This window comes from Aythya marila (assembly GCF_965140915.1).
Source record: "Aythya marila genome assembly, chromosome: 30".
Taxonomy (NCBI): Eukaryota; Metazoa; Chordata; class Aves; order Anseriformes; family Anatidae; genus Aythya; species Aythya marila.
The window spans coordinates 766,685-789,548 of NC_139071.1; the positions used below are offsets into that span (position 1 = coordinate 766,685).

At 67.6% G+C, this 22,864-nt stretch overlaps 3 protein-coding genes across 5 annotated transcripts; all 3 read left to right on the top strand.

The window, feature by feature from the left end:
- Window positions 1–1,499: 1,499 nt before the first annotated feature.
- On the top strand, window positions 1,500–12,133 carry PAN2 (poly(A) specific ribonuclease subunit PAN2). 3 transcript variants are annotated; one of them, XM_082781296.1, is made up of 26 exons: window positions 1,500–1,541; window positions 2,001–2,301; window positions 2,827–2,996; window positions 3,088–3,208; window positions 3,291–3,368; window positions 3,520–3,787; window positions 3,953–4,295; window positions 4,811–4,907; window positions 5,553–5,672; window positions 5,843–5,962; window positions 6,034–6,162; window positions 6,312–6,511; window positions 6,791–6,933; window positions 7,279–7,385; window positions 7,896–7,994; window positions 8,487–8,563; window positions 9,058–9,199; window positions 9,470–9,607; window positions 10,238–10,297; window positions 10,410–10,500; window positions 10,578–10,735; window positions 10,851–10,994; window positions 11,178–11,357; window positions 11,478–11,571; window positions 11,675–11,872; window positions 11,948–12,133. In XM_082781296.1, exons 2-26 carry the CDS (start codon window positions 2,020–2,022, stop codon window positions 11,980–11,982), a joined length of 3,594 nt encoding a protein of 1,197 aa, XP_082637422.1. In that variant the 5' UTR covers window positions 1,500–1,541; window positions 2,001–2,019; the 3' UTR covers window positions 11,983–12,133. The 3 variants fall into 3 exon arrangements, with proteins under 3 accessions (XP_082637422.1, XP_082637423.1, XP_082637424.1); XM_082781297.1 differs by having other exon boundaries at window positions 6,794–6,933; XM_082781298.1 differs by lacking the exon at window positions 11,948–12,133 and having other exon boundaries at window positions 11,478–11,560; window positions 11,675–11,783.
- Window positions 12,134–12,471: 338 nt separating this feature from the next.
- On the top strand, window positions 12,472–16,152 carry CNPY2 (canopy FGF signaling regulator 2). The gene is made up of 5 exons (XM_082781347.1): window positions 12,472–12,950; window positions 13,822–13,937; window positions 14,220–14,417; window positions 14,639–14,735; window positions 15,634–16,152. Exons 1-5 carry the CDS (start codon window positions 12,851–12,853, stop codon window positions 15,675–15,677), a joined length of 555 nt encoding a protein of 184 aa, XP_082637473.1. The 5' UTR covers window positions 12,472–12,850; the 3' UTR covers window positions 15,678–16,152.
- A 756-nt stretch (window positions 16,153–16,908) lies between these two features.
- CS (citrate synthase) lies at window positions 16,909–22,595 on the top strand. The gene is made up of 11 exons (XM_082781327.1): window positions 16,909–17,075; window positions 19,670–19,717; window positions 19,824–19,931; window positions 20,017–20,082; window positions 20,162–20,293; window positions 20,368–20,556; window positions 20,643–20,842; window positions 21,115–21,244; window positions 21,333–21,434; window positions 21,499–21,708; window positions 21,791–22,595. Exons 1-11 carry the CDS (start codon window positions 17,022–17,024, stop codon window positions 21,959–21,961), a joined length of 1,410 nt encoding a protein of 469 aa, XP_082637453.1. The 5' UTR covers window positions 16,909–17,021; the 3' UTR covers window positions 21,962–22,595.
- The last annotated feature ends 269 nt before the right edge of the window (window positions 22,596–22,864 follow it).

Here is a 22,864-nt window from a genome sequence, read left to right on the forward strand (position 1 = left end):
CCCCGGTGTCCCCACGGTGCCCCCCGGTGTTCACCCGGTGCCCCCCAGCTCCCCCCTCCCCGTTCCTTGGCACCACCGGCCCCGCCCGGTGCCCTCCGATCGCCCGGGGAATCTGCAGGGACGGCCCCGGCTCTGCTGTGCCCCGGCGGGGCTGCCCCGGTCCCCGGTGACCCCCGGTGACCCCCGCCCTGGCCCCCCCGCACCCCCGGTAGCCCCGGTCCCGGCGGGCGGGGCCGTGCTGCCCGCGGCTCCGCAATCGCGGCGGCCCCGACGGGGCGGCTCCGGCGCTTCCCGGTCCCTGCCCGGCGGGGCTGCCCCCGGCCTTCCCCGGGAGCGGCGCCCCCGGCCCTCGCCCCCACCGCGGACCGGCCCCGGGGCTCGGCGGGTGCCCGACCCCTCCGCGCCCCCGCCCCGGAGCCCCGAGCCCGGCCGCGGGGCTCCGGGACGGGAGAGGAGGGGGTGGGAGGACGGCGGCTGTGGCACGGGCTGGGGGCAGTGGGGGGGGGGTGATGTGCTGGGCCGGGGGGGTGGGGGGCGTGGGAACCCCGTGGGATGGCAGGGGTCGGTGTGTGACACCGGGGGACCCTGTGGGACACTGCGGGACACTGTGTGTGGCACTGCGTGGGACCCGGTGGGACCCCATGGGACGCTGCGGGACACTGTGTGGGACCCCGTGGGACCCCGTGGGACCTCGTGGGACGGGTGGGACACGGTGGGGCCACACGAGACCCTGTGAGACCCCGTGGGACACTGCGGGACCCTGTGTGTGACACTGTGGAACACTGTATGGGACCCCGTGGGGTGGCAGGGGTCTGTGTGTGACACCAGAGGACCCCGTGGGACACTGTGGGACACCGTGTGGGACACTGCGGGACACTGTGGGATGCTGCATGGCTCCGTGTGGCCCCGTGGGACACTGCAGGACCCCGTGGGACACTGTGGGACCCTGCGTGTGACACTGTGGGGCACCGTGGGACACTACATGGGACCCCGTGGGGTGGCAGGGGTCGATGTGTGACACCAGGGGACCCCGTGGGACCCTACAGGACCCCGTGGGACACTGCAGGACACCGCGTGGGATGCTGCGGGACACTGTGAAACTGCGTGGGACCCTGCGGGACCCTGTGGGACCCTGCGGGAGGCCGTTGGACGGGCCAGGGCTGCGGCTCCTGCAGCACCCGGGGGTCCGTGGGGGGTCCGTGGGGGGTCCGCAGGGCCCCGTGGTGACCCCGAGCCCCCCGCCGCGGCGCGGCCTGGCCCGGGGGCGGGGCGGGGCGGGCGAGGGCCCGGCGCCGTCGAGGCCGCGTCCGCCCGCGGCTTTGTGTCCCCTCCGCCGCGCCGTCCGGCGGGCCGCCCGCCTCGTCCCGCCTCCCCCTGGCGCTGATTGGTCACCGCCCGCCTCTCCGCGCTGCCATTGGCTCGCCGGCCTCACGGGAGGGGCGGGGCGGCTTCCGGGCGGGAGAGCGGGGGGCGCGGTTGCCATAGCGACGGCGGGAGGGGCGGTGGCGGCGGCCCGGCGGGGCTCCGCCGGGGGCTGCTCGGTAACGGCGGGCGGCGGCCCCCGGAACGGCCGCTGCGGCCCCGGGGCTGCGGGGGGGGGGGGGGAGCGGCTCCCGGTGCGGAGCTCCCTGGGAGGCCGGGCCCGGGCCCGCCGCGCCGCACCGGGGCCGCCCGGGGCCGCCCGGGGCCGGGGCCCGGCTCCCCGCGGGGGCTCCCGGGGCTGCTGTCGGCGGGCCCGGGGCGCCGCGGCCCCGTCTCCAGGCGGTCGCCGGCCGTGACGGGGCGCTGAGTGTGTCCCGGGAGGGGACTTCACGGGAGCGGCTGCGTGCGTGGGCTCGGTGCCGCCCGTGTCCGCGGCCGGCAGAGGCGCACCTTGCGCTCACCGGGGATTCCGGCCGCCTTTTCCACCGGCCGGAGTCACCGTGCCTGTGCGGCCGCTTCTAGGAACCGGGCCCTCGGTGTTTCTGGTCGACCCGCTCAGTTCCTTTTCTGCTTCGCAGGGAGCCGCCGGTTTTCACCATGAATTTTGAAGGGCTCGACCCCTCCCTCGCCGAGTATGCTCCCGCTCTCCACCCCGCGCTCGACCCCGTCCTGGACCCGCACCTGAACCCCAGCTTGCTGCAGAACGTGGAGCTGGACGCCGAGGGGGTGCCCTTGGAGGGCATCGCGGTGCCGGACTCGGTGCACATCGTGGAGGGCATGTACAGCGAGCTGCACACCGCCGTCTCCGAAGTGGGCGTCCCCGTCTCCGTCTCCCATTTTGACCTGCACGAAGAAATGCTGTGGGTTGGGAACCACGGGGTAGGTGCCTCGGGGCCGCTGTGAGGAGCGAGGCATGCAAGGGGGCTGCCAGCAGTGCGGGTGCCTCTGTGGGTGTCACAGCCTGAGACCCGAACGCTGCAACAAGCTGGTTGCAAGCGGAGAGCGGCGCGGTGCTGGGTTGAGTCATAGCTGGAAAGGTCGGCTTGGAAACTGGGAGGTGTGCTGCGCAGATGCAGGGGGTTTGTGGCTGGAAGCGGCTGATGCGTCCTGGAACACGGGAAATGCTCAGGCTTATTTGTCTACCAAATTGCCTGCAGGTGTTTCCCAAGTAGCTTTACTGCCCTGACGTCTTGGGACAGTGGAGCTTTTTGGTTCTTTACTCGTGTCTGCCTACGAGGGAAAAGTCTGAACAATTTTCCGTAGTTCTGGGGACACAGAGAGGCAGGGAGTCCTTCGGGCTCCAGCCTGCCTCGACCAAGACTGGTGCAGAGGGGCGTTTGCCTGTGTCACGTCCAGCCAAAGCCGGGGTTGGGTCTTGATGAGCCTGTCCCGGGCTGCTTTTAGGGCCATGCCACCTCGTTCTTCGGCCCGACGCTGGAGCGCTACTCGTCCTTCCAAGTGAACAGCAGTGATGACATCCGGCAGATCCAGAGCCTGGAGAACGGCGTCCTCTTCCTGACCAAAACCAACCTGAAGTACATGTCACGGGGGGGCCTCATCATTTTTGACTACCTGTGAGTGCTTTGCTCTGGCAGCTGGGAACGAGGGGACAGTCCCAGCTCGGTAGAGAAGGTCCCAGCGTCTGTCCTCTCTCCTCCTCTGCAGCATGGATGACTCCGAGGACATGCACAGCCTCCTGCTCACGGACAGCAGCACTCTGCTCGTTGGTGGGCTGCAGAACCACGTGGTAGAGATAGACCTCAACACCGTCCAGGAGACGCAGAAGGTGCGGACTGGGGCACCGCGTCCTGCGTGTGCTCTGTCCTGGTGCTCAGCCCCGCTCACCCCCTGTTCTGTGTCCCTCCCAGTACACCGTGGAGGTACCCGGCATCACCATCATGAGGCAATCAAACCGCTTCTTTTTCTGTGGGCACACCTCGGGGAAGGTAACGCCATCCCCATCCTGCCTGGCAGCCCCGCTGGTGCTCGGGTTCCCCATGGGGTGCCCTGGATTCGGTCTCTGGCTTTTCCCAGAGCTCAGAGGGCTCCCAGGTGGCCGGCAGCTGTGCGCCCAGCACCCCTCTCTTACCCTCCCAGGTCTCCTTGCGGGATCTACGCACGTTTGTGGTGGAACACGAATTTGATGCCTACTCAGGCAGCTTGTCCGACTTTGATGTCCATGGGAACCTGCTGGTGACCTGCGGCTTCTCCAGCCGAATGAACGGCCTGGCCTGCGACCGCTTCCTGAAGGTGTACGACCTGCGCATGATGCGGGCCACCACCCCGCTGCAGGTCCACATCGACCCCTTCTTCCTCCGCTTCATCCCCACCTACACCTCCCGCCTGGCCATCATCTCCCAGACAGGTGGGCGAAGCCGCGTCCCTCACCTCCTCTCTGCCCCTTCTCAGCATCAAACCCCTGCGGGACGGAGCTGGCGGAGCGATCTGAGCCCAGCCAGGCGCTCCCCTAAGCGAGAGCTGTGCTGGGGTCACGGCGTCCTGCTCCCTGATGCCATCTTGCTCCTCGCAGGTCAGTGCCAGTTCTGCGAGCCCACCGGCCTCGCCAACCCGGCCGACATCTTCCACGTGAACACCGTGGGGCCTCTCATCATGACCTTCGACGTCTCGGCCAGCAAGCAGGCCCTGGCGTTCGGCGACTCGGAGGGATGCGTCCACCTCTGGGCCGACTCCCCGGAGGTCACCTTCAACGCCTACTCCCGGGAGACCGACTTCGCCCTGCCCTGCATGGTGGACACGCTGCCCCACTTGGACTGGAACCAGGACCTCGTGCCGCTCTCACTCATCCCCGTGCCGCTCACCAGCGAGACGCTGCTCTCGGACTGGCCCGCTGCCAACTCGGCCCCCGCACCCCGGTAATCTGCCGGTCTCTCCCAGTAAAAAAAACAGAGTGGGAAAGCCGGTCCCAGCGGGGAGACTCTCCTGCCCGGGGCTGGGGGCAGCTGGGCGCCCCCCGGGGGCAGGAGCTGGGCTCTGCTTCCCGTCTCGTGGCTGGCAAAACACGAGATGAGAGATGAGTTCCCCCTCGCACAGCAAAACCGATGGGCAGGGCTGAAGGGAGCAGGGAACGGTGAAAGCTTCACGGTCCTGGGGGGAGATCCTGGTTCGGCCCCGGCTTCCTTCTGCACGTGTGGAAGCACTTTTCTTTTCTCTCTGCCTGAGCCCTGTCCTAAACGCTTGTGCTTGGCACTTCTCTGATGGAGCCCAAGCACTTTGTAGTGGCAGAAAATGAACCCAGAGGTTCTGGGGCAGTGAGTGAGGGGGAGGAACCGTCCTGTCCCACCGGTGGGTCCCTGAGTGCATCCAGCAAGGTTCCTGTGAAGCGACGCTGCCAAACGGAGCAGCCGCTGAGCGCTGGCATGTTTTGTAGGCGAGCCCCTCCAGTAGATCCTGAGATTCTGCGTACCATGAAGAAGGTGGGGTTCATTGGCTACGCCCCAAACCCGAGGACCAAGCTCCGCAACCAGGTACCTGCTCTCAGGAGGGTGCTGAGCATCCCACGGCCCAGCTGCGCAGGACTCGGGGGGGTTCTGCCCTGAGGTCGGGGCAGGGGTTTGCTGCCTCTGGGACTTGCACCCTTTTGGTGCAGTCTGGGGAAGGACGGGGCTCCTGCTCGTGCTAAATGACCTCGGAGCTTTCTGCAGGGCTCGGGACAGGGCTGGGAGGGGCAGTTCTCTGGCTGGGGATGTGCCAGGAGGCAGACGCGTGGTCTGGGCTCAACAGCTCTCCTGCAGTGTCAGAGGGTGAACCAGTGCTCGGCATTGGAGTCCCCCTGTCGGGCCAGAAGCCCGGTCCCTCACTAACTCGCCCTGCGGTAGGAAGGGTTTGAGCTGTCCGGTCCGGAGGTTTAGGGCACGTCCCTGGTCCTTGGGAAAACACTGCTGTGTTTTGTCCTTGCCCGCAGCGCTGCTGTAGTTTCCCCCAGTGATAAGTCCCTAGTAACGAGGAAGGTGTGGAGGCCTTGTGCAGGTTAAGGGAGGGCCCCACTCCCTTCTGGTTTATTCCTTTGCTCATTCGGGGAGGCAGGAAAGCCCAGGAGTCGCTCGTGTCAGTACGTGGCGTGGTGCTTCACCTCAGGATTCAGCTGCTCTTCCTTCTCTTCCCCCTCGCAGATCCCCTACCGGTTAAAAGAGGCAGACAATGAGTTTGACAGCTTCAGCCAAGTGCCCGAGTCCCCGATTGGGCGAGAAGAGGAGCCACACCTCTACATGGTGGCCAAGAAGTACAGGAAGGTAGCCTCCCAGGGCTCCCAGTAGCCTCCCAGGGCCACGGCGGGGAGGGGGCTGGCAAAGAACCGGGGTGGGCCCAAGCACCAGCTTACCAGTGTGGGGAGACACAGACATTTCGCAGGTGTCCTGTGCCACGGGAGGGCGTTTGTTTGGCACATTGCGTCTTTCCTCAGGTCACAATCAAATACTCCAAGCTGGGGCTGGAAGATTTCGATTTCAAGCATTACAACAAGACGCTGTTTGCAGGCCTGGAGCCCCATATCCCCAATGCCTACTGCAACTGCATGATCCAGGTGGGAGATGCCCGGCCCTGCCCAGGCTGCTGCAGCCCCGGGACCGCTCCTGACAGCCCCGTCTCTGCCAGGTGCTGTATTTCTTGGAGCCGGTCCGCTGCCTGGTCCAGAACCACCTGTGCCAGAAGGAGTTCTGCCTGGGCTGTGAGCTGGGCTTGCTCTTCCACATGCTGGACCTGTCCCGAGGAGACCCCTGCCAGGTCAGCGGCTGGCCCAGGCGTGCTGTGAAGCAGCAGGGAGAGAGCACGGGGGAGCAGGGTGGTGCTGGGTTCTCAGGAGATGGCATTAGCCAGCGTGGAAACTCCTGTCATTTGATCTCTGTGACGTGCCGCTCTTGCCCCATCCCCAGGGAAGCAACTTCCTGCGGGCTTTCCGCACAATCCCAGAGGCTTCAGCGCTGGGGCTGATCCTGGCTGACTCGGATGAAGCCACAGGGAAGGTGAACCTGGGGCGGCTGATTCAGAGCTGGAACCGTTTCATCCTCACTCAGCTGCACCAGGAAACCCAGGAGCAGGAGGGACCGCAGGCCTATCGGGGGGCTGGCAGCAGGTAACTCCCTGGCCTGGGGGTGGGGAGGGGGTCTGGCTGTCAGTGGCTCCATCTGTCCATCAGGAAGGAGCTTTTTTGCCACCTACATCTGCTCCAGGTGCCACAGGGGAGCGCACAGATCTGTGGGCTAGAGCAGGATCTGAGCCCTGTCCCTCCCAGGCCCTGTGCAGGCAGGGCTGCGTGGATCCCCAGTGGTCAGCCCCCCGTACCACCCAGCCCTGCTCTGCAGGGATCGCTGGGATCCTGCTAACCCAGATTTTATTTTATTTTATTTTCCAGCAGCTTTGGGTCCTCGAGGGACTCGGTTATTGGGCAGCTGTTCAGCTGCGAGATGGAGAACTGCAGCATGTGTCGCTGCGGCAAGGAAACCGTCCGCGTGTCCTCCACGCTGCTCTTCACCCTCTCCTACCCTGAGAGCACCGGTAACGGGCAGGGCAGGGCAGGGCTTGGCAGCTGCCACGCTGCTGCTTTTCCCCTGGGGCAGGGCAGCCGAGCAGGGCTCGTTATCTGCGTGGGTGAGATGTGATTTTTCCAGGTGAGGGACACCTGCAGTGATGACCTCCTGCAGTTGTCTGGCCTGTGGGAGGCCCGGCAGCCGAGGCCGAGCGTTGGGTCTCCAACCAGCTGAGCTTTTGGCTACAGAAAGGCAGATTTGGGGGTTGACCTTCTCCCTGGTGGTTATGAGGAAAACCCCAGAGGTTTGGCTGAGCTGTATTGGTAAAGATTTGTGTGTTGGAAGGTGACGTTATTCTCCTTTCTCCCTCCAGAAAAGCCAGTCAAAGATTACGAGTTTGCCCAAATTTTAAAGCGAAGCATCTGCTTGGAGCAGAACACGCAGGCCTGGTGTGAGAACTGTGAGAAGTACCAGCCCACGGTGAGCCTGGGAGCGGAGCAGGAGCGCGTGGCGTTCCGTGAGCTGCGAGGGGGTGTGGGAGAGGGGCGTGAGTGCCCCATGCCTCGGGCGGAGCGGGGGCAGTTTCTCCATTAGTCAGTGGGGAACCTCCTGAGCGGATGCAGGAGATTCCGCTCCTAGCCTGGCCTGCAAGCCGGCGTGGCGCGGGGTATTCCCTGGGCTGCTGGGGCTGCGCGGTGCTGGAACATGGCTTGTGGGTCATGCAGATCCCAGCTGAAACCCCCGGGGCAGGGGGAAGCCCCCAGGAGCCAAGCACACCTGTTCTGAGACAGCCTCTGGGGATGCGGGAGCCTGCTCCCTGCCTCGGTTTCCCTTATTTGACCGCCAGCAGCCAGGAGCCTGTGGGGAGGGAGGCGGTGCTGTAGGCAAAGGCGAGGGGGAGGGAAGAGGATCGGGCTGTCCCAAATCCTGCTGTGAGCCTCCCCAGGGCTCTCAGCGCTGCCCTGCTTCCATCTCCTGCTCTCTCTGCAGGTTCAGACCCGGAATATCCGCTGCCTGCCAGACGTCCTGGTCATTAACTGTGAGGTGAACAGCTCCAAGGAAGCAGATTTCTGGAAGACGCAGGCTGAGGTGGGGGAGACACTTTGGGGCAGAAGCAGGCTTGTTCTCCCTGGCGCACAGGGTTTGCTGCGTGTCCAGTTCTGCGGAGGTGTTTTCCCTGTGATCTCGCTGTCTCTAACAGTCTCTTGCTCTCCACCCAAGCAGCACCGTACTTTATCTGCAGAGGACATGCTGGTATTTGGTCATGCTTGTAGCACGAGCTGTGCGTTTGGAGTCGGAAAAGCCAAGATCTCCTGCCGTGGCAAAGCTGACAGGACTACAGTAGAATCACACTTTCATTCCCCCAGCCCCCTAGGACCTAGGAGCAACGAGGCGGTGCCTCCTTCCCAGAGCACGGGCCCAGCAGAGCCGGTGGACAGTTGGGTTTCCCTTGCTGTCTTTTTCCTTGTCGCTGACTTTACAGCCCCTGTCTTTTCCCTGCTGCTGGTCTGGCTGTCACCCACGTGTTCCCGAGCCCAGCCTGTCACTCCATGCTGACACTTCCCTGTGTTTCGTTGCCAGTATGCGTTTCAGAGAGCCATGATGAGGAGAGGAGGCTTTGAGATCACCAAAGGCAAAGAAATCTCTCTTGGAGAGTGGTAGGTGACTGTTCTGGGGTGGTGGCTCTAGCTGAGCATTGCTCCTCCCAGCCTTGGGGAATTCAGGGCCGTTTCTCATTTCATAATGAGAATTTGATAATCTACCTATCTGTAGTTCTTGTGGGCCCTAAACTGGAACAGTCTCACTGCTGCTCTGAGACTGATCCCGCAAGGGTGCTCTGCACAGCACGGCGTTGAGATAACCCCGTGAACCCTTGGCCCTTGTTCTCCATCCCTTTTCAGACTGACAAAAGCCCCAGCACCACGCGTTGGCCCTTTTTGGCTGACGTAGCCGGCTGCCTTTCCCAAGGCCCTGCTCTAGGCAGCTGGCAGCTGTGCTGCAGCTCTGGCACTCCCTGTCTGTCCCGTGGAAGGTTTAGGAACAGGCTGGCTGACGGGTGGGTTGGGTGGTGCGGATCCTGCCCCCAGAGAATCTGGCCTAGGAGGCATCTCGTGACTCCCTCCCGCTCTGCCTTCTGTGATTCTCCTTGCAGGAAGGAACTGGGGAACCCCGACACGGGGCATTCGTATCCTTCTGTGGAGGAACTGAAGAACATTTGGATCCCCCACGCCATCAAGATGAGCCTGACCAAGAACAAGGAGCTAGACGTCTGCAACTGGAGTGAAAGCGATGAGGTAAAGGCTGACAAGATCCTCCTGGGGCTGCGTGGTCACGTGCACGTGGGGCTGCGGGAGCAGAACTGCTTCACAACCGCTTTCTGCTGAGTGTCTGTGGGCGAGAGATAAAGGGGTTGACTTGGAGACACCTCGGGTGAGCCGTCAGTGGCTTACGCATGGCCAGCCTGGAAAATTCTGCACGTCTGAGCGTGGGGGTTTGGGCTGGAGGTTTGGGAGCTGCCTGGAGGACAGATCGGGCATTTCCCTCGGGGCTGGTTCCTCCTGCAGCTCAGCCCGTCCGATGACCCCGACTCAGTGTACGTCTATGACCTCATGGCCACCGTTGTCCACATCCTGGACTCCCGCACAGGGGGCAGCCTGGTGGGGCACATCAAGGTGGGAGAGACCTACCACCAGCGGAAGGAGGTGAGGAGCCCTGCGGGACCTGTGGGAGCAGCCCTGCGCCCCAGGCACCCTGCCTTGCCCAGGAGATCTTGCCCAGAGCTCGCTTAGGGAGCGGGTAGTTGAACTGACCTGTTCCTAGGTCTCTTAGTAAGGCTTTGAGTGCGATTTATTGAGGATGTCAGGCAGTTTTCAACAGGCAAGTGCTTTTTAGGCACCTTATGGGGATGAGAGGGCTGAAGAAGTGCTCTTCCCGCCCCTACTTGGGCTAGTTCCTCCTCCCCCACAGGCACGTTGCCAGCCTGCCCTTGTGGTTCCAGGTAAAAGGGCTGTGACCTCATCTTCCAGAGGAAAGGGGGTTGGTCGGGGCAGTTCTTTAATTTGGTGGAGATGCTCAAACCAGGAGTTCCCAGAGTATGTCAAGACTTCATCCCTCTCTGTTATCTGTTGCATCTCCATGGAGTGCCCGTCCAAGCCCGAGAGCTTCGCGTACGCTCGTCACCACCCAGGCCAGTGGGGGTTTCCCCACAGTGTCTCAGGAAGGGCGGGAGTTCCCACATGGCATTGTCACACCCCTCTTTCCCCAGTAACGAGGTAGAGGAGTCATTGCCTTCGCCTGTGGGGGAGGGTCCCTGATGCAGTGTCTCTTGCCAGGGGGTCACGCACCAGCAGTGGTATCTCTTCAACGACTTCCTCATCGAGCCCGTGGATAAGGTGAGTGCCTGGGGCGCAGCGGGGTCTGCCCTGGCCTCGAGTCGAGCTGGGGTGCGGGGGTTTCCTGCTGGAGGTGGGAACAGGTCCCTGCACGGCCTCCCCCTCCCCACAGTGCGAGGCGGTGCAGTTCGACATGAGCTGGAAGGTGCCGGCGATCCTCTACTACGCCCGGAGGAACCTCAACGCCAAGTACAACCTCGTCAGTGAGTGTCTGGGTGGAAGTGGCCGTGCGGCCAGTGCCACGGGCTCCCAGCTGATCGCCCTTCCCCTTTTCCTGCAGTCAAGAACCCCATCGAAGCCAGCGTGCTGCTGGCGGAGGCCTCGCTGGCTCGCAAGCAGCGCAAGTGTCACGCCACGTTCATCCCCCTGATGCTGAGCGAGATGCCGCAGGCGGGTGACCTGGTGGGGCTGGATGCCGAGTTCGTCACGCTGAACGAGGTCGGGTCCCTCCCGGGGGCAGGGAACGGGGCGGGGGCAGCTCCTTGGGGTGCCCCTGGTCCCACGGGCACTGCAGGAGCTGCCGGTCTCTGAGCTCTCCTCCCGTCCGTCGCAGGAGGAGGCTGAGCTGCGCAGCGATGGGACCAAGTCCACCATCAAGCCCAGCCAGATGTCGGTGGCCAGGATCACGTGCGTGCGCGGCCAGGGCCCTAACGAGGGCGTCCCCTTCATTGATGACTATATCTCCACACAGGAGCAGGTAGGGGGCTGCTGCCTGGCTTTGCACAGCTTCCCAGCCCTACAGGGCTATCGCAGCCTGGCTGCTTTGCCACTCGGTGGAGGGGCACCCAGAATAATGTCAGCATCCTCCCTGGGATGCTCTCAGGGGAAACGGGGAGGGGGTGAAGCCCTCAGTCCCCCAGCACGGGCCCTGTCTCTGCAGGTGGTGGATTACCTGACTCAGTACTCCGGGATCAAGCCCGGAGACCTGGACGCCAAGATCTCCTCCAAGCACCTCACCACGCTCAAATCCACCTACCTGAAGCTGCGCTTCCTCATCGACGTGGGCGTCAAGTTCGTGGGCCACGGGCTGCAGAAGGATTTCCGTGTCATCAACCTCATGGTGACAGCGCTCAGGCCCCCTCCCCGACCATGGGCTGGGGGAGGCTCTGGGGGCCCACGGTCACCCTGGGGCTCGCCCCCTGTGGGTGAAGCCGTTAGCAGCCCCCTCTGTGCTCCGCAGGTGCCCAAGGACCAGGTGATCGACACCGTCTACCTGTTCCACATCCCGAGGAAGAGGATGATTTCCCTGCGCTTCCTCGCCTGGTACTTCCTGGGTTAGTGGCGGCATCCTCAGCGCGAGGAGGGGGTTGGTGGTGGTGTGGGGGGCTCTGCTCCCCCTGACCGAGCCGGGGGGGGGGGGGGGCTCTGTTCCCCCAGACCTGAAGATCCAGGGCGAGACCCACGACAGCATCGAGGACGCGCGCACGGCGCTGCAGCTCTACCGCAAGTACCTGGAGCTGAGCCAGGGCGGCAGCGAGCCCGACGACTTCCGCAAGGTGCTGAAGGCGCTGTACGAGAAGGGCCGCAAGCTGGACTGGAAGGTGCCCGAGCCCGACAGCCAGAGCAGCCCCAAGCGTAAGGCGCCCCGGGAGCCCCCGTCGCCCCCCGGCCCCCGCCCCGCGCCCCCTCACCCCGCTTTGTCTCCGGCAGACGGCGCCGTGTTCCCCCCCGTGCTGCCGCTGTGACCGGGACGCCCCCAGCGCCGCCGCCTCGGGACTGGAACCAGCAGCGGGGCTGCCCCGGTGGGCCCGGGAGGGGGCAGCCCCGGGAAGCGGCCCCGCTCCCCCCCCCCCCCCGCCCGCTGGCCCGGGCGCCCCCCATAAAGCAGCCTCGGGCCCTGCCGCGCCGCCTCCTCCTTGCTGCGGGGATGGGACCGGGACCGGGACCGGGAGGGGGCGGGGACAACAGCGCCGAGGGGCGGGGCTAACAGCGGAGGGGCGGGGCCAGCACACGGAGAGGGCGGAGCGGGCCAAGGGAGGGGGCGTGGTTGGTAGGGAGAGGGCGTGGCTCTTTAAAGGAGGGGTGGGGTCAACGGGTGGGGGGCGTGGCCAACAGTGGGAAGACAGCGGGACCGGCCAATGGAGGGGGCGTGGTCATGGAGCGGGGGTGTGGCTGAAAGGGGAGGGGCGTGGCCAGCAGCGCGATGGGCGGCCAGCTGGGAGGGGCGGGGTCTGCATCAGAAGGGGGCGTTCCCTCTCCGAGAAGGGGGGCGTGTCCTCCACAAGCCCCGCCCCCGGGGCCGATCGCCACGCGGGCCGGGACCTGTCCCCGCCGGGGCCCTCGGAGCTCTCCGCGGGCTGCCCCGGGCGCTGCCTGCGCGCCGAGCGGCCACGCCGCGACCCCACCAACCGGGCCCCGCGCCCCCAACCGGCCCCGCCGCCCCGCCCGGCCCCGCCGCTCCCCTCCCCGAGCGTCCTCCCCCCGCAGAGGCCGGGCCGAGGGGGGGCGCCGGGACAGGCACCGCCGCGGGCAGCCCCGGGGGGGCAGCGCCGAACGGGCTCGGCCGGGCCCCGGCGGTGCGGGGCGGCCGGGGGGGGACCGGGGGCAGCGAGGATGAGCGGCCGGGGCCCAGCCGCGCTCTGCCTCGCCGCGGCCTTGGCTGCGCTGCTGCCGGCGGTGTGTGCCCGGCGGGGACAGGACCTGCACTGCGGAGGTGGGACGGGACGGGACGGGAACGGAATGGGACGGGAACGGAATGGGACGGGAGGGAGAAAACGGGACGGGAGGGGAGAGGAGGAACGGGAGAGAATGGAACGGGATGGGAGTAAACGGAACAGGAGGAAACGGGACGGGATGGGCGATATGGGAAAGGAGGAGATGGGATGGGAGAGATAGGGAAGGAGGAAACGGGACGGGACGGGAGAGATGGGACAGGAGAGAACGGGACAAGAGGGATGGGACCGGAGGAACGGGAGAGAGTGGAACAGGAGGGAACAGGACGGGATGGGAGACACGGGACAGGAGGAGAGAGGATGGGAAGGGAGAGACGGGACAGGAGGGGATGGGATGGGAGAGGAGGAACGGGAGAGAATGGAACGGGGAAGAGTGGAACGGGATGGGAGTAAACGGAACAGGAGGAAACGGGACGGGATGGGAGGGAACGGGATGGGAGATAAAGAAAAGGAGGAGATGGGATGGGAGAGACAGGACAGGAGGGAACAGGACGGGATGGGAGAGACGGTACAGGAGAAACAGGGGAGAATGGAACGGGATGGGAGTAAACGGAACAGGAGGAAACAGGACGGGATGGGAGGGAACAGGATGGGATGGGAGAGATGGGACAGGAGGGAGGGGGACAGCTCAGCAGCATCTGGGACCTGCTCAGCGCCCAGCACGGCTGCTGCTTCCCCTCCCTCACCCCAACTGGGGGCAGCCGGGTGTCCCCAGAGGGCTGCTGGGTCCCACTCCCCGCACGGCTGCTGTCCTGCGTGGGCTGCACCGGTCCCTCCCCGCCACCAGTTTGATGGGGCTGGGGCTCAGCCGAAGCTGTTGGTTCTGGGCTGTTGATGTCCGCGTTCCCGCAGCGTGCCGGGCGCTGGTGGATGAGCTGGAGTGGGAGATTGCTCAGGTGGACCCCAGGAAAACCATCCAGATGGGCTCGTTCCGGATCAACCCCGATGGCAGCCAGTCGGTTGTGGAGGTGGGAAGCGTCCCGGCGGGCAGCTGCCTCGCTGCCGGGGGGCTCTGGGTTGGGGCCATGGGGGGAGCGGAGCTGGCTGGGACGGCAGCCGCACGGCGGGGGAGATGAGGGAAGGATTGGGCCCACGCTGAGGGCTCTGTGTGGCTTTGAGCCGTGTTTCTCGCAGGACATCCAAGCCTTTCCTGGAGCTCCCTGGCTCCCAGGGGAGGTGCTGGCCCAGCACTCTGGCTCTGCTGTCGTGCTCAAAGGCCTGACCCCGCTGCTCTCATGCTCATCCCGCAGGTGCCCTATGCCCGCTCGGAGGCGCACCTGACCGAGCTGCTGGAGCGGGTGTGCGAGAAGATGAAGGAATACGGAGAGAAGGTGGATCCATCCACACACCGGAAAAGTTACGTCCGTGTCATCTCCCACGATGGGACCAAGATGGACCTCTCGGGGGTCAAAATTGATGGAGATGTGGCTTCGAGTCTGAAGTTTGCGGTGCGTGTGGGAATTGGGTCTTCGGGGTGGCTGTCGCAGCTCGGTGGATGTCTTAGGCCATGGGTCCCCCAACGTGGCAGCCGCAGCCCTTCTAGGGATGGAGCTGGTCCCACCAGCTGCTCCCGGCTGCTTCCTTTGGCTCCTCCTGGGGCTGGGGGAGAGGAGGCTGCCCCCAGGTGGGCGCTGTCGGTGTCGTCTGACCCCCACGGTTACCATTGCAGTGTGAGAGCATTGCCGAGGAGTACGAGGACGAGTTGATCGAGTTCCTGTCCCACGAGGCTGACAATGTCAAGGACCGGCTCTGCAGCAAGCGGACGGGTGAGCTGGGCTGGGCCGTCCTGGGGCTGGGGCTCTCCAGCTGTCAGAGCGTGCTTCGGGGTGCTCAGAGCCCTCTCCAAGCTCCCCTCTCCCTGGGCAGGTTTCAGGACTGTCCCTCTCCAAGTTCCATGCTTGGAGCCTTCTGCTCCAGCCAGGCTTCTGCAGGCTGCTCCTGGGGCAAAGCTCTGGAGCCCGAGGGTTTCCCCCATGGCTCTGATGCCCCGAGCAGCCGCAGCTGCCCCGTGAGCTCAGGGCACGCAGATTCTCCCTGAAATCCTGCCGTCCCCCAGCCCTGCGGAGCAGCGTGCCTGTCGGTCCCCGTGCTGCCAGCCCCACGCCTCAGGGAGCTGCCTGCAGCTTTTTTTGGGAGCTGTGCCTGGGCTGGCGCGCTGCCTGGGGCAGAACCAGGGCAGCTTCACCACCAGCTCCATTGGCTGCCCCGGCTCTGGGCTCCCCCCGCAGCCAATGGCCGGGCGCCCGTCCCACAGCGTCTCCCTTCCCGCAGTGCTATTTCTGGCCTGCAAACAGCGGGGTCAGGGCACGCTGCGACCTTTGTGCTTCCTTTATTAATGAACGTGGCGCGGTACCTGCCCCGTGGCACCAGGGTGGGGCCCTGCTGTGCCCCAAACACGTGTCGGTGGCAGCACCCGGTCCCGCGGGGCCACGCAGCGCTGTCGGCTGCTCCCGGGGCGCCCAGGTCGCAGGGGAAGCGCCGGCGCAGCGCCTCCGTTTCTCATTAACCACAGAACCGAGGGGGAAGTGCAGGTGTCCCCGGCGCGGGTCACGGCCCAGGCGCTCGGCGCATGGCTCGCCCGGGCTAACGGCAGCAACCGGCGCCGGCGGGGGCTGCGCACGGGGCTGTGCCGTGTCCTGAGCACGCTCACCTTTGTCCCCGCAGACCTGTGCGACCACGCGCTGCACATCCCGCACGACGAGCTGTGACGTGGACGGCCCCGGGCTGTGCCGACCCCTCTGCCGGTGCCGGGCTCCCTCTGGACGCCCCCGACCTCTCGGTTCACCTCATCCCCGCTGTCCCGGGAGCCGGGCGGCCCTGCCCCGGGTGCAGCCGTCGCCTCTCCCGGTCTGGTGCTCTCTCATCCTATTTATTCGCTGCCCGTCCGCTGCAGCACGGTGGGATGGGACACGTCCTCCTTCGTCTGGGAACATTTCGGCGGCTGAAGCGTGGCTCCGGGCAGGCCGCAGGCAGAGGCTCCTCCGCTGCTGCCGGGGGCTGCGGGGCGCCACGGGGGCTCCTGGGGGTCTCAGGCATCCAGGGCCGGATCCTGGGAGCCCCCCTCCCAGTCGCAGGGCAATAAACGGGGCCGTGCGGCGGCCGAGCCACGGGGCCCAGCATGGGCAGGTGTCGCTCCCTCTGTGCCTTCGGGGGGTGGGCGTGCGGCCCCAGGGTGGGCACGGGGTGTCCCCAGGGTGTCCCCAGGGTGCCCCTGTTCACCGAGGGTGGCGCTGGGGTGGCTGCTGTGTCCCTGCGGTGCCTCCCATGACTCGGGCTCCTCTTCCTCGTGGCTCCCGGCTGCTTGGCCTTGGTGCCCAGCAGCCCCTGGCCCCGTGTCACCCGGCCTGGGGTGGCCGCAGGGCCCCGGCACCCTTGGGTGCTGCCCAGGGGCTCAGCCCAGGTGGCGTGGCCGCGCGGCGTCACCTCGGCCCAGGGCCGTGTCCCCTGGTGCCACCGCCCGGGGCAATGCCCTGGGGTCACCCCCGGCCGGGCCCAGCCCCGCCCCCTCCCCCCTGCCCGATCTGTGACGTCATCGCGGAGCCTGGCTCCCATTGCTTGCTGGGCGCCTCCTGCTGTGATGACGTCACGGCCCCGGTGACGTCACGGCCGGCTGCCTGCTGACATCAGAGGGCGGCCTCGCGCCGCGGCCTCGCGCTGCCGGGCCACCCGAACGGCTGTGGCGGGGAGTGTGACGTCACGCGGCGCTCGATGACGTCACGAGGCGCTCGGTGACGTCACGGGGCGGGGCCCACCGCCTCGCCACCCTCCCCCCGCCCAGATCAGGCGAACGCCGCAGCCACCTATAGCCCGGCCCCCGCCGCCTCATTTGCATGGCCCCGCCCCGCGCGGCACGTCCCCACCAATGGCGAGCGGCTCGGCCCCGCGAGGGGGCGGGCGGGGGCGGGGCTATGCTAATAACCTGCGCCGCGCCGCGCCCCGCCCCGCCCGCGGTTCTGAGGACCCCCCGGCCGCCGCCGCCGCCGCCTTCAGCGCTCGCTCCCGGCCCCGCTCCCGGCTCCGGCCCCGCTCCCGGCCCCGCTCCCGGTCCCGCCATGACGCTCCTCGCCGCCGGCAGCCGGGCGGCCGCGCGCCTCCGCGGGCCCAAGGTGAGGGCGCCCGCCCCGGCCCCGCCGCGCCTTAAAGGGGCGACGCCGCCGCCGCGGGGTGGAAGGGAGGGGGGGGGGGGGGATAAGACCGTGTGGGGGGGGCCCGTTCTTAAAGGGGCGATGCTGGGGGGGGGGGCGCCTTAAAGGGGCCGCGGGGGCGGCGGCACGTGGCGCTGAGCGGCACCGGGAGGGGGGGGGGGGGGGCACGGGGAGGGGGCGGCTCCGTGCTCCCGGGGGGGCTCCGCTGATAGCAGGGGGCGGGGGGCTCTGCCCGGTGCCCCCCCCGGTGCCCCCCCCCCGGCCTTGGCCTTGGCCGCGGCCCCGCCGTTTCGTAACGGGCGCCGTTATCGACCGGGCGTTATTTTGGGCCCGCCGCCGCCGTGTTGTGGTGCCCGACTTGGCCCCGGCCCCGCCCGGGGTGGTGGTGGGGGGGGGGGAGGGGGATGGGGTAGGGGGGGGCTGCTCAGCGCCCCGGCCTTTCCTCGGCGCTCCCTAATTAGCGCTCCCTAATTAGCGTTGCCCAACGGGGGAGGCCTCCCCGGGGCCGGGGTGAAGCCGTTGGCTTTGCACGCTAATCCCGGCCCGGATCCTCCTCACGGCCTGAGCCGAGGCATCGCGGCCTTCCTCCCCCCCCTCCCCCCTCCTCCTCCTCCTCCTCCCCCTCCCCCGCTGTTCTCCAGCCCCCCCCAAACCCCGGTGGATCCCAGCGCAGCCCCCCCCGGACACCCCTCAGCTCCCCGGTGCTACCGGGGGACGCCCCCGGTTCCCCCCCCCCCCCCCCCCGGTGCTGCTGTTGGGGTCCCCGGGGCCGCCCCCTCCCCAGGCGGGGGGGGCGATGCCGGGAGCCGCGGGCCTGTGGCCGCCAGCCCGGCCGCCCGCACGTGTGACCTTGAGCTTGTGACAGCTCGGCCCGGGCGGGGCCGGGGCTGCGGCCGCACGGGTGCCCCCAGCCCGGTGCCGGGGGGGGCTCTGGGGTGCAGCGGGACCCCCCCGGAGGCACAGAGGTGAGAGGCACCGCGGCCCTCACGCTGCGACACCCGCCTGGTGACGGTGCTGGTGCTGACACCCCGATGGGGGGCACGGAGAGAGGGTCTGGGGGGGGGGCAAGGAGAGTTTTGGGGGGCCCTACCCCCTGCTGCTGCAGGACACGGCCCTGCAGGTTCAGCCCTAAAAGCCTGCGGGGGGGCTTCGTGTCCCACGGAGGTGCCCGGGGCTGTCCCGTGGGTCCCCCAGGCTGGGGGGGGCTGAGGGCCGGGTGCGTTCCCCGCAGGGGGGCCGAGCGAGAGCCCCGCTGCAGCCGCCCTGACCTTGGGCTTGGTTCTGCCTCTATTGTTCCCGGCGGCATTTTCCCTTCTCGGCTGCCGCCTGTTCCTGCAGCTGCCTCGCGCAGCCGTGCGGGGCGGCTCGAGCTGTGCTTGGGGGGGCTGGGCCCCCCCCCTGCACTGGGCTGGGGGGCTTCTGAGGGGCTTGGGGCTGCGGGACGTGGGGTTTGATGCGGCACCGAGCCCCACTGGGTCCCCCCGGGAGCCAGTGGAAAAAGCGAGTCATGATCTGCCTCTGCTGCAGCGGCCCCGCACCGGGGGGGGGGGCTGGCCCTGTGCCGGGGGGGGGCCTGGCCCAGGCCCAGAGCTGCAAACCTGCCCGGCCCCGCACTGCTGGGGCTGGGCCCTGAGGTTATGCAGGGCACAGAGCCCCCCCTCAGCCCCCGCACCCGGCCCCCCTCTGCACGGGGGTCCCGGCCCCGGAGCCTGGGGGCTGCCCTGGGCACCACAGCGGGTCTGAACGCCCCGTCCCATCGGGAGACCCGGGGGGGGTGTTTGGGGCCTCCCCAGGGCAGGGGCACCCCTGCTTGGAGGGCTGCTGCGGGCAGGGTGCCCGGGAGACCCGGGGGCAGCCGTGGGTCGGGTGCGGTGTCCCCGGTGTCCCCGCCGCGGGCAGGGTGCGGCGAGGGCGGCCCGGGGACGAGGCGCTGCCGGGCTGCGTCAGGGCGTCCTGCCCGGCCGGAGTCCCCGCGGTTGGGAGCGCGCGGGCAAGGAACAAAGCTTGGCTTTCCCTGGATGCCTGCCGAGCTGGCGGGGGGGGGGTGGAGAAAGGGGGGGGACACACCGGGACACACCATGCCGAGCCCCCGCACAGGAAACCTGCGGTAATGTCGGCCTGGCTGGGCTCTGCCGGCAGCACCGGCTCCCACGTGCCGCCGCTTCCTCTGTGCCGGGAGTAGGAAGCGAGAGGCGGCCGGCGGAGGGGCGTGGAGCCCGCTCTGCAGCGGGGCCGTACGTGACGAGCATGAGCGAGGCCCCGCGCCGGCCTCCCCCCGGTGCCTGGCTGAACCTGCTGGGTCTGATCTCGGCGCGGGTGGGCGGGGAAGGCGCCGGCTGCAGGGCGCAGCGTCCTTGCGAGACGGGAGATCTCCATCTCCCGGAGTCACGGGGCTCCTCCTGCCGCAGGAGCTGCGCTCTGCTGCCGAGAGCCGGGGCTGGGGCTGTGCTCCGGGACTGGGGCTGTGCTCGCCTGGCTGAAACCCTGCCCGGAATGGGGCAGACCGGGTGCTCGGGACCCGGGGTAACTCAGCCCCTGTGTCTGCTCTCCCGCAGAATGCGCCGTGCGTCCTCTTCGCCGCCCGTCACGCCAGCGCTGCCACGGTAAGAGCGGCCCCCGCGGCTGTCAGCCCTTCCTGGAGCTGGTTGAGGGGCGTGTGGTCGGCCCCCCTACAGGCACCAGGGCTCACGGTTCCCTCCCCTTTCCCAGAACCTGAAAGACGTCCTTGCAAACATGATCCCCAAGGAGCAAGCGAAAATCAAGAACTTCAGGCAGCAGCACGGCAGCACGGCCATCGGGCAGATCACGGTGGACATGGTGAGCGGGGGCGGCCGCGTCCTGCCGCAGCGGGGCTGCCGGGCTGCGCCACCGCGGGTAACGTCCTCCCTCCGCCCTTCCCCAGGTGTACGGCGGGATGAGGGGCATGAAGGGGCTGATATACGAGACCTCCGTGCTGGATCCCGATGAGGTAGGGTTCTGCCCTGCTCAGGTGTCTGCCTCGCGTGGGTGTCGCTGCAGCGGCCAACGCTTGCTCTGGGCTCTTTCAGGGCATCCGCTTCCGCGGGTACAGCATCCCCGAGTGCCAGAAGCTGCTGCCCAAAGCAGCGGGGGGCGAGGAGCCGCTGCCCGAGGGGCTCTTCTGGCTGCTGGTGACGGGAGAGGTGCCCACCCAGGAGCAGGTAACGTGCTGGGGTCCCGGGGGGGGTGGGCTGGCAGCCCCCCAGCCCGCAGGCTCAGCCCTGTTTCCCCGCAGGTGAACTGGGTGTCCCGCGAGTGGGCCAAGCGTGCCGCGCTGCCCTCCCACGTGGTGACGATGCTGGACAACTTCCCCACCAACCTGCACCCCATGTCCCAGCTCAGCGCCGCCATCACTGCCCTCAACAGCGAGAGCAAGTTCGCCCGCGCCTACGCTGAGGGCATCAACCGGGTCAAGTACTGGGAGGTACGGGGGGGGCCGGGTGCCTCGGTGCGGTGCTGGGGGCGGGGGCTCACGGTCCCCCAGCTCCATCTCAACGCCGTCTGTCCCAGTTTGTCTATGAGGATGCCATGGACCTGATCGCCAAGCTGCCTTGCGTCGCCGCGAAGATTTACCGCAACCTGTACCGCGAGGGCAGCAGCATCGGGGCCATCGACCCCAACCTGGACTGGTCCCACAACTTCACCAACATGCTGGGCTACACCGACCCCCAGTTCATCGAGCTGATGCGGCTCTACCTCACCATCCACAGGTACCGGGGAGCGGCAGGGAAGGGAGCAGGTGGGGACTTGGCCCTGCCCTGGGGCAAGGGATGGGGCAAGGTCCTGGGATGTGCCCGGGCTGCTCCAGGGTGGCACCGGGTGCGTGGTGCAGAGCCCTGGGGCAGGGCCGTGCTGGGCTGGGAGCGTGGTGGGGAGGGGTTGTTGGCCCCTCCACCTGAAGAATGCTGTGGGGGCTTTCCTCTGGCTGTGGGGTCCCTCGGTGGGGGCGTGGGAGACCTAATGCAGCCCCTCGCCCCTGCAGCGACCACGAAGGGGGAAATGTGAGCGCCCACACCAGCCACCTGGTCGGCAGCGCGCTCTCGGACCCGTACCTCGCCTTCGCCGCTGCCATGAACGGGCTGGCTGGGCCCCTGCACGGCCTCGCCAACCAGGTAGGTGGCTCTGCCTGCGTCTGCGTGTCTGTCTGTCTGTCTGTCCATCCCACCGTTCTCACCCCCTGACCGCTGTCCCTGCCCGCAGGAGGTGCTGCTGTGGCTCACCGACCTGCAGAAGGAGCTGGGCCAGGAGGTGTCGGACGAGAAGCTGCGGGATTTCATCTGGAACACGCTCAACTCGGGCAGGGTGAGTGCGGCCCGGCCAGGGCGAGGGGCCGGGGCCGTGCCGGGCTCTGACCCCCTCCTTGCAGGTGGTGCCGGGCTACGGGCACGCTGTGCTGCGGAAGACGGATCCCCGCTACACCTGCCAGAGGGAGTTCGCCCTCAAGCACCTGCCCAAGGACCCCATGTTCAAGCTGGTGGCCCAGCTCTATAAGATCGTCCCCAACGTGCTGCTGGAGCAGGGCAAGGCCAAGAACCCCTGGCCCAACGTGGACGCTCACAGCGGGGTCCTGCTGCAGGTGAGCCTCGGGCCGGGCCTGCCCCAAAAGCTCCCCTCTCACCCCCCCGGGGCCCGGCCCTAACGCCGCTCTCCCCCCGCAGTACTACGGCATGAAGGAGATGAAGTACTACACGGTGCTCTTCGGGGTCTCCCGTGCCCTGGGTGTCCTCTCGCAGCTCATCTGGAGCCGGGCGCTGGGCTTCCCCCTGGAACGGCCCAAATCCATGAGCACCAAGGGCCTGATGCAGCTCGTGGGCTACAAATCTGGGTAAAGAAGGGACGGGGACGGGGCCGCGCTCGCTGCTCCCCCCCCAGGACGCCTCCGGGCCCGGGACGGACTCAGCACTGAACCCCGCTCCGGCTGCGGGGTGGTAAAAGCAGCCCCGGGGGTCCCACCCGCCCTGTGCCCCCTCCCTGCCCTGGCACAGGGCCCCCCCTCCGGGCCTGGACCCCCCCCAGCCTCCCGGCTGTCGCCCCTTTGTTGGCTCTGCCCTGGGCCAGCGCCACGCACACGGAGCCCCCGGGCTCCCCGCTGCTGGGGGGCTGGCACTGCAGGGCTGTGGGGCTGCCCCACCGCAGCCATTTAACGCCCCCCCCCGTGCCCCCCCGAGAGGGGTTCAGTCCAGACTCCTGTCCGCAACCCCCACTGTGGGGCTCAAGCCCTCGGGGCAGCTGGTGAAGAACGAATGTCTCAGCCCCCCCTTTCTCCCTGGAAAGGCCTCGATACACTCCTCCCCGGCCCGTGCCCCCCCCGTGTTTGTGTGAATCCCCACGCCCGATGCCCCCGGAGCCGGAGCTGGGCCCCCCCCCTCTCCCCGTGCCGGCCCAGCCCCGGCCCATCGCAGGCTTTGGGCGGTTCTGTACAAACAACAAAAAAATGCAAAATAAATGTTTTTATTAACAAAGCCCCAGCTGCTGCCCGCCAGCCGTCCTGCTGGGTGCAGGACCCTGACCCTGGGGCTGTTCTTGTAGGGCTGGGGGGGGGTCAGGGCTGGTTCTCACCCCCATATTGTGGATTCCTGGCCCCCATTTGTCCCTACTGGGGGTGGCGTGGTGGTGCTTGGCCCCCCAGGAGCGCTACAAACCAGCAGCAGGAGGCTTGTGGTGCCTGCGGGTGACAGACAGGAGCCTGGTTCAGGGCCTGGGGGGCTCAGTGCCTGTCCCCCCCCCACCCC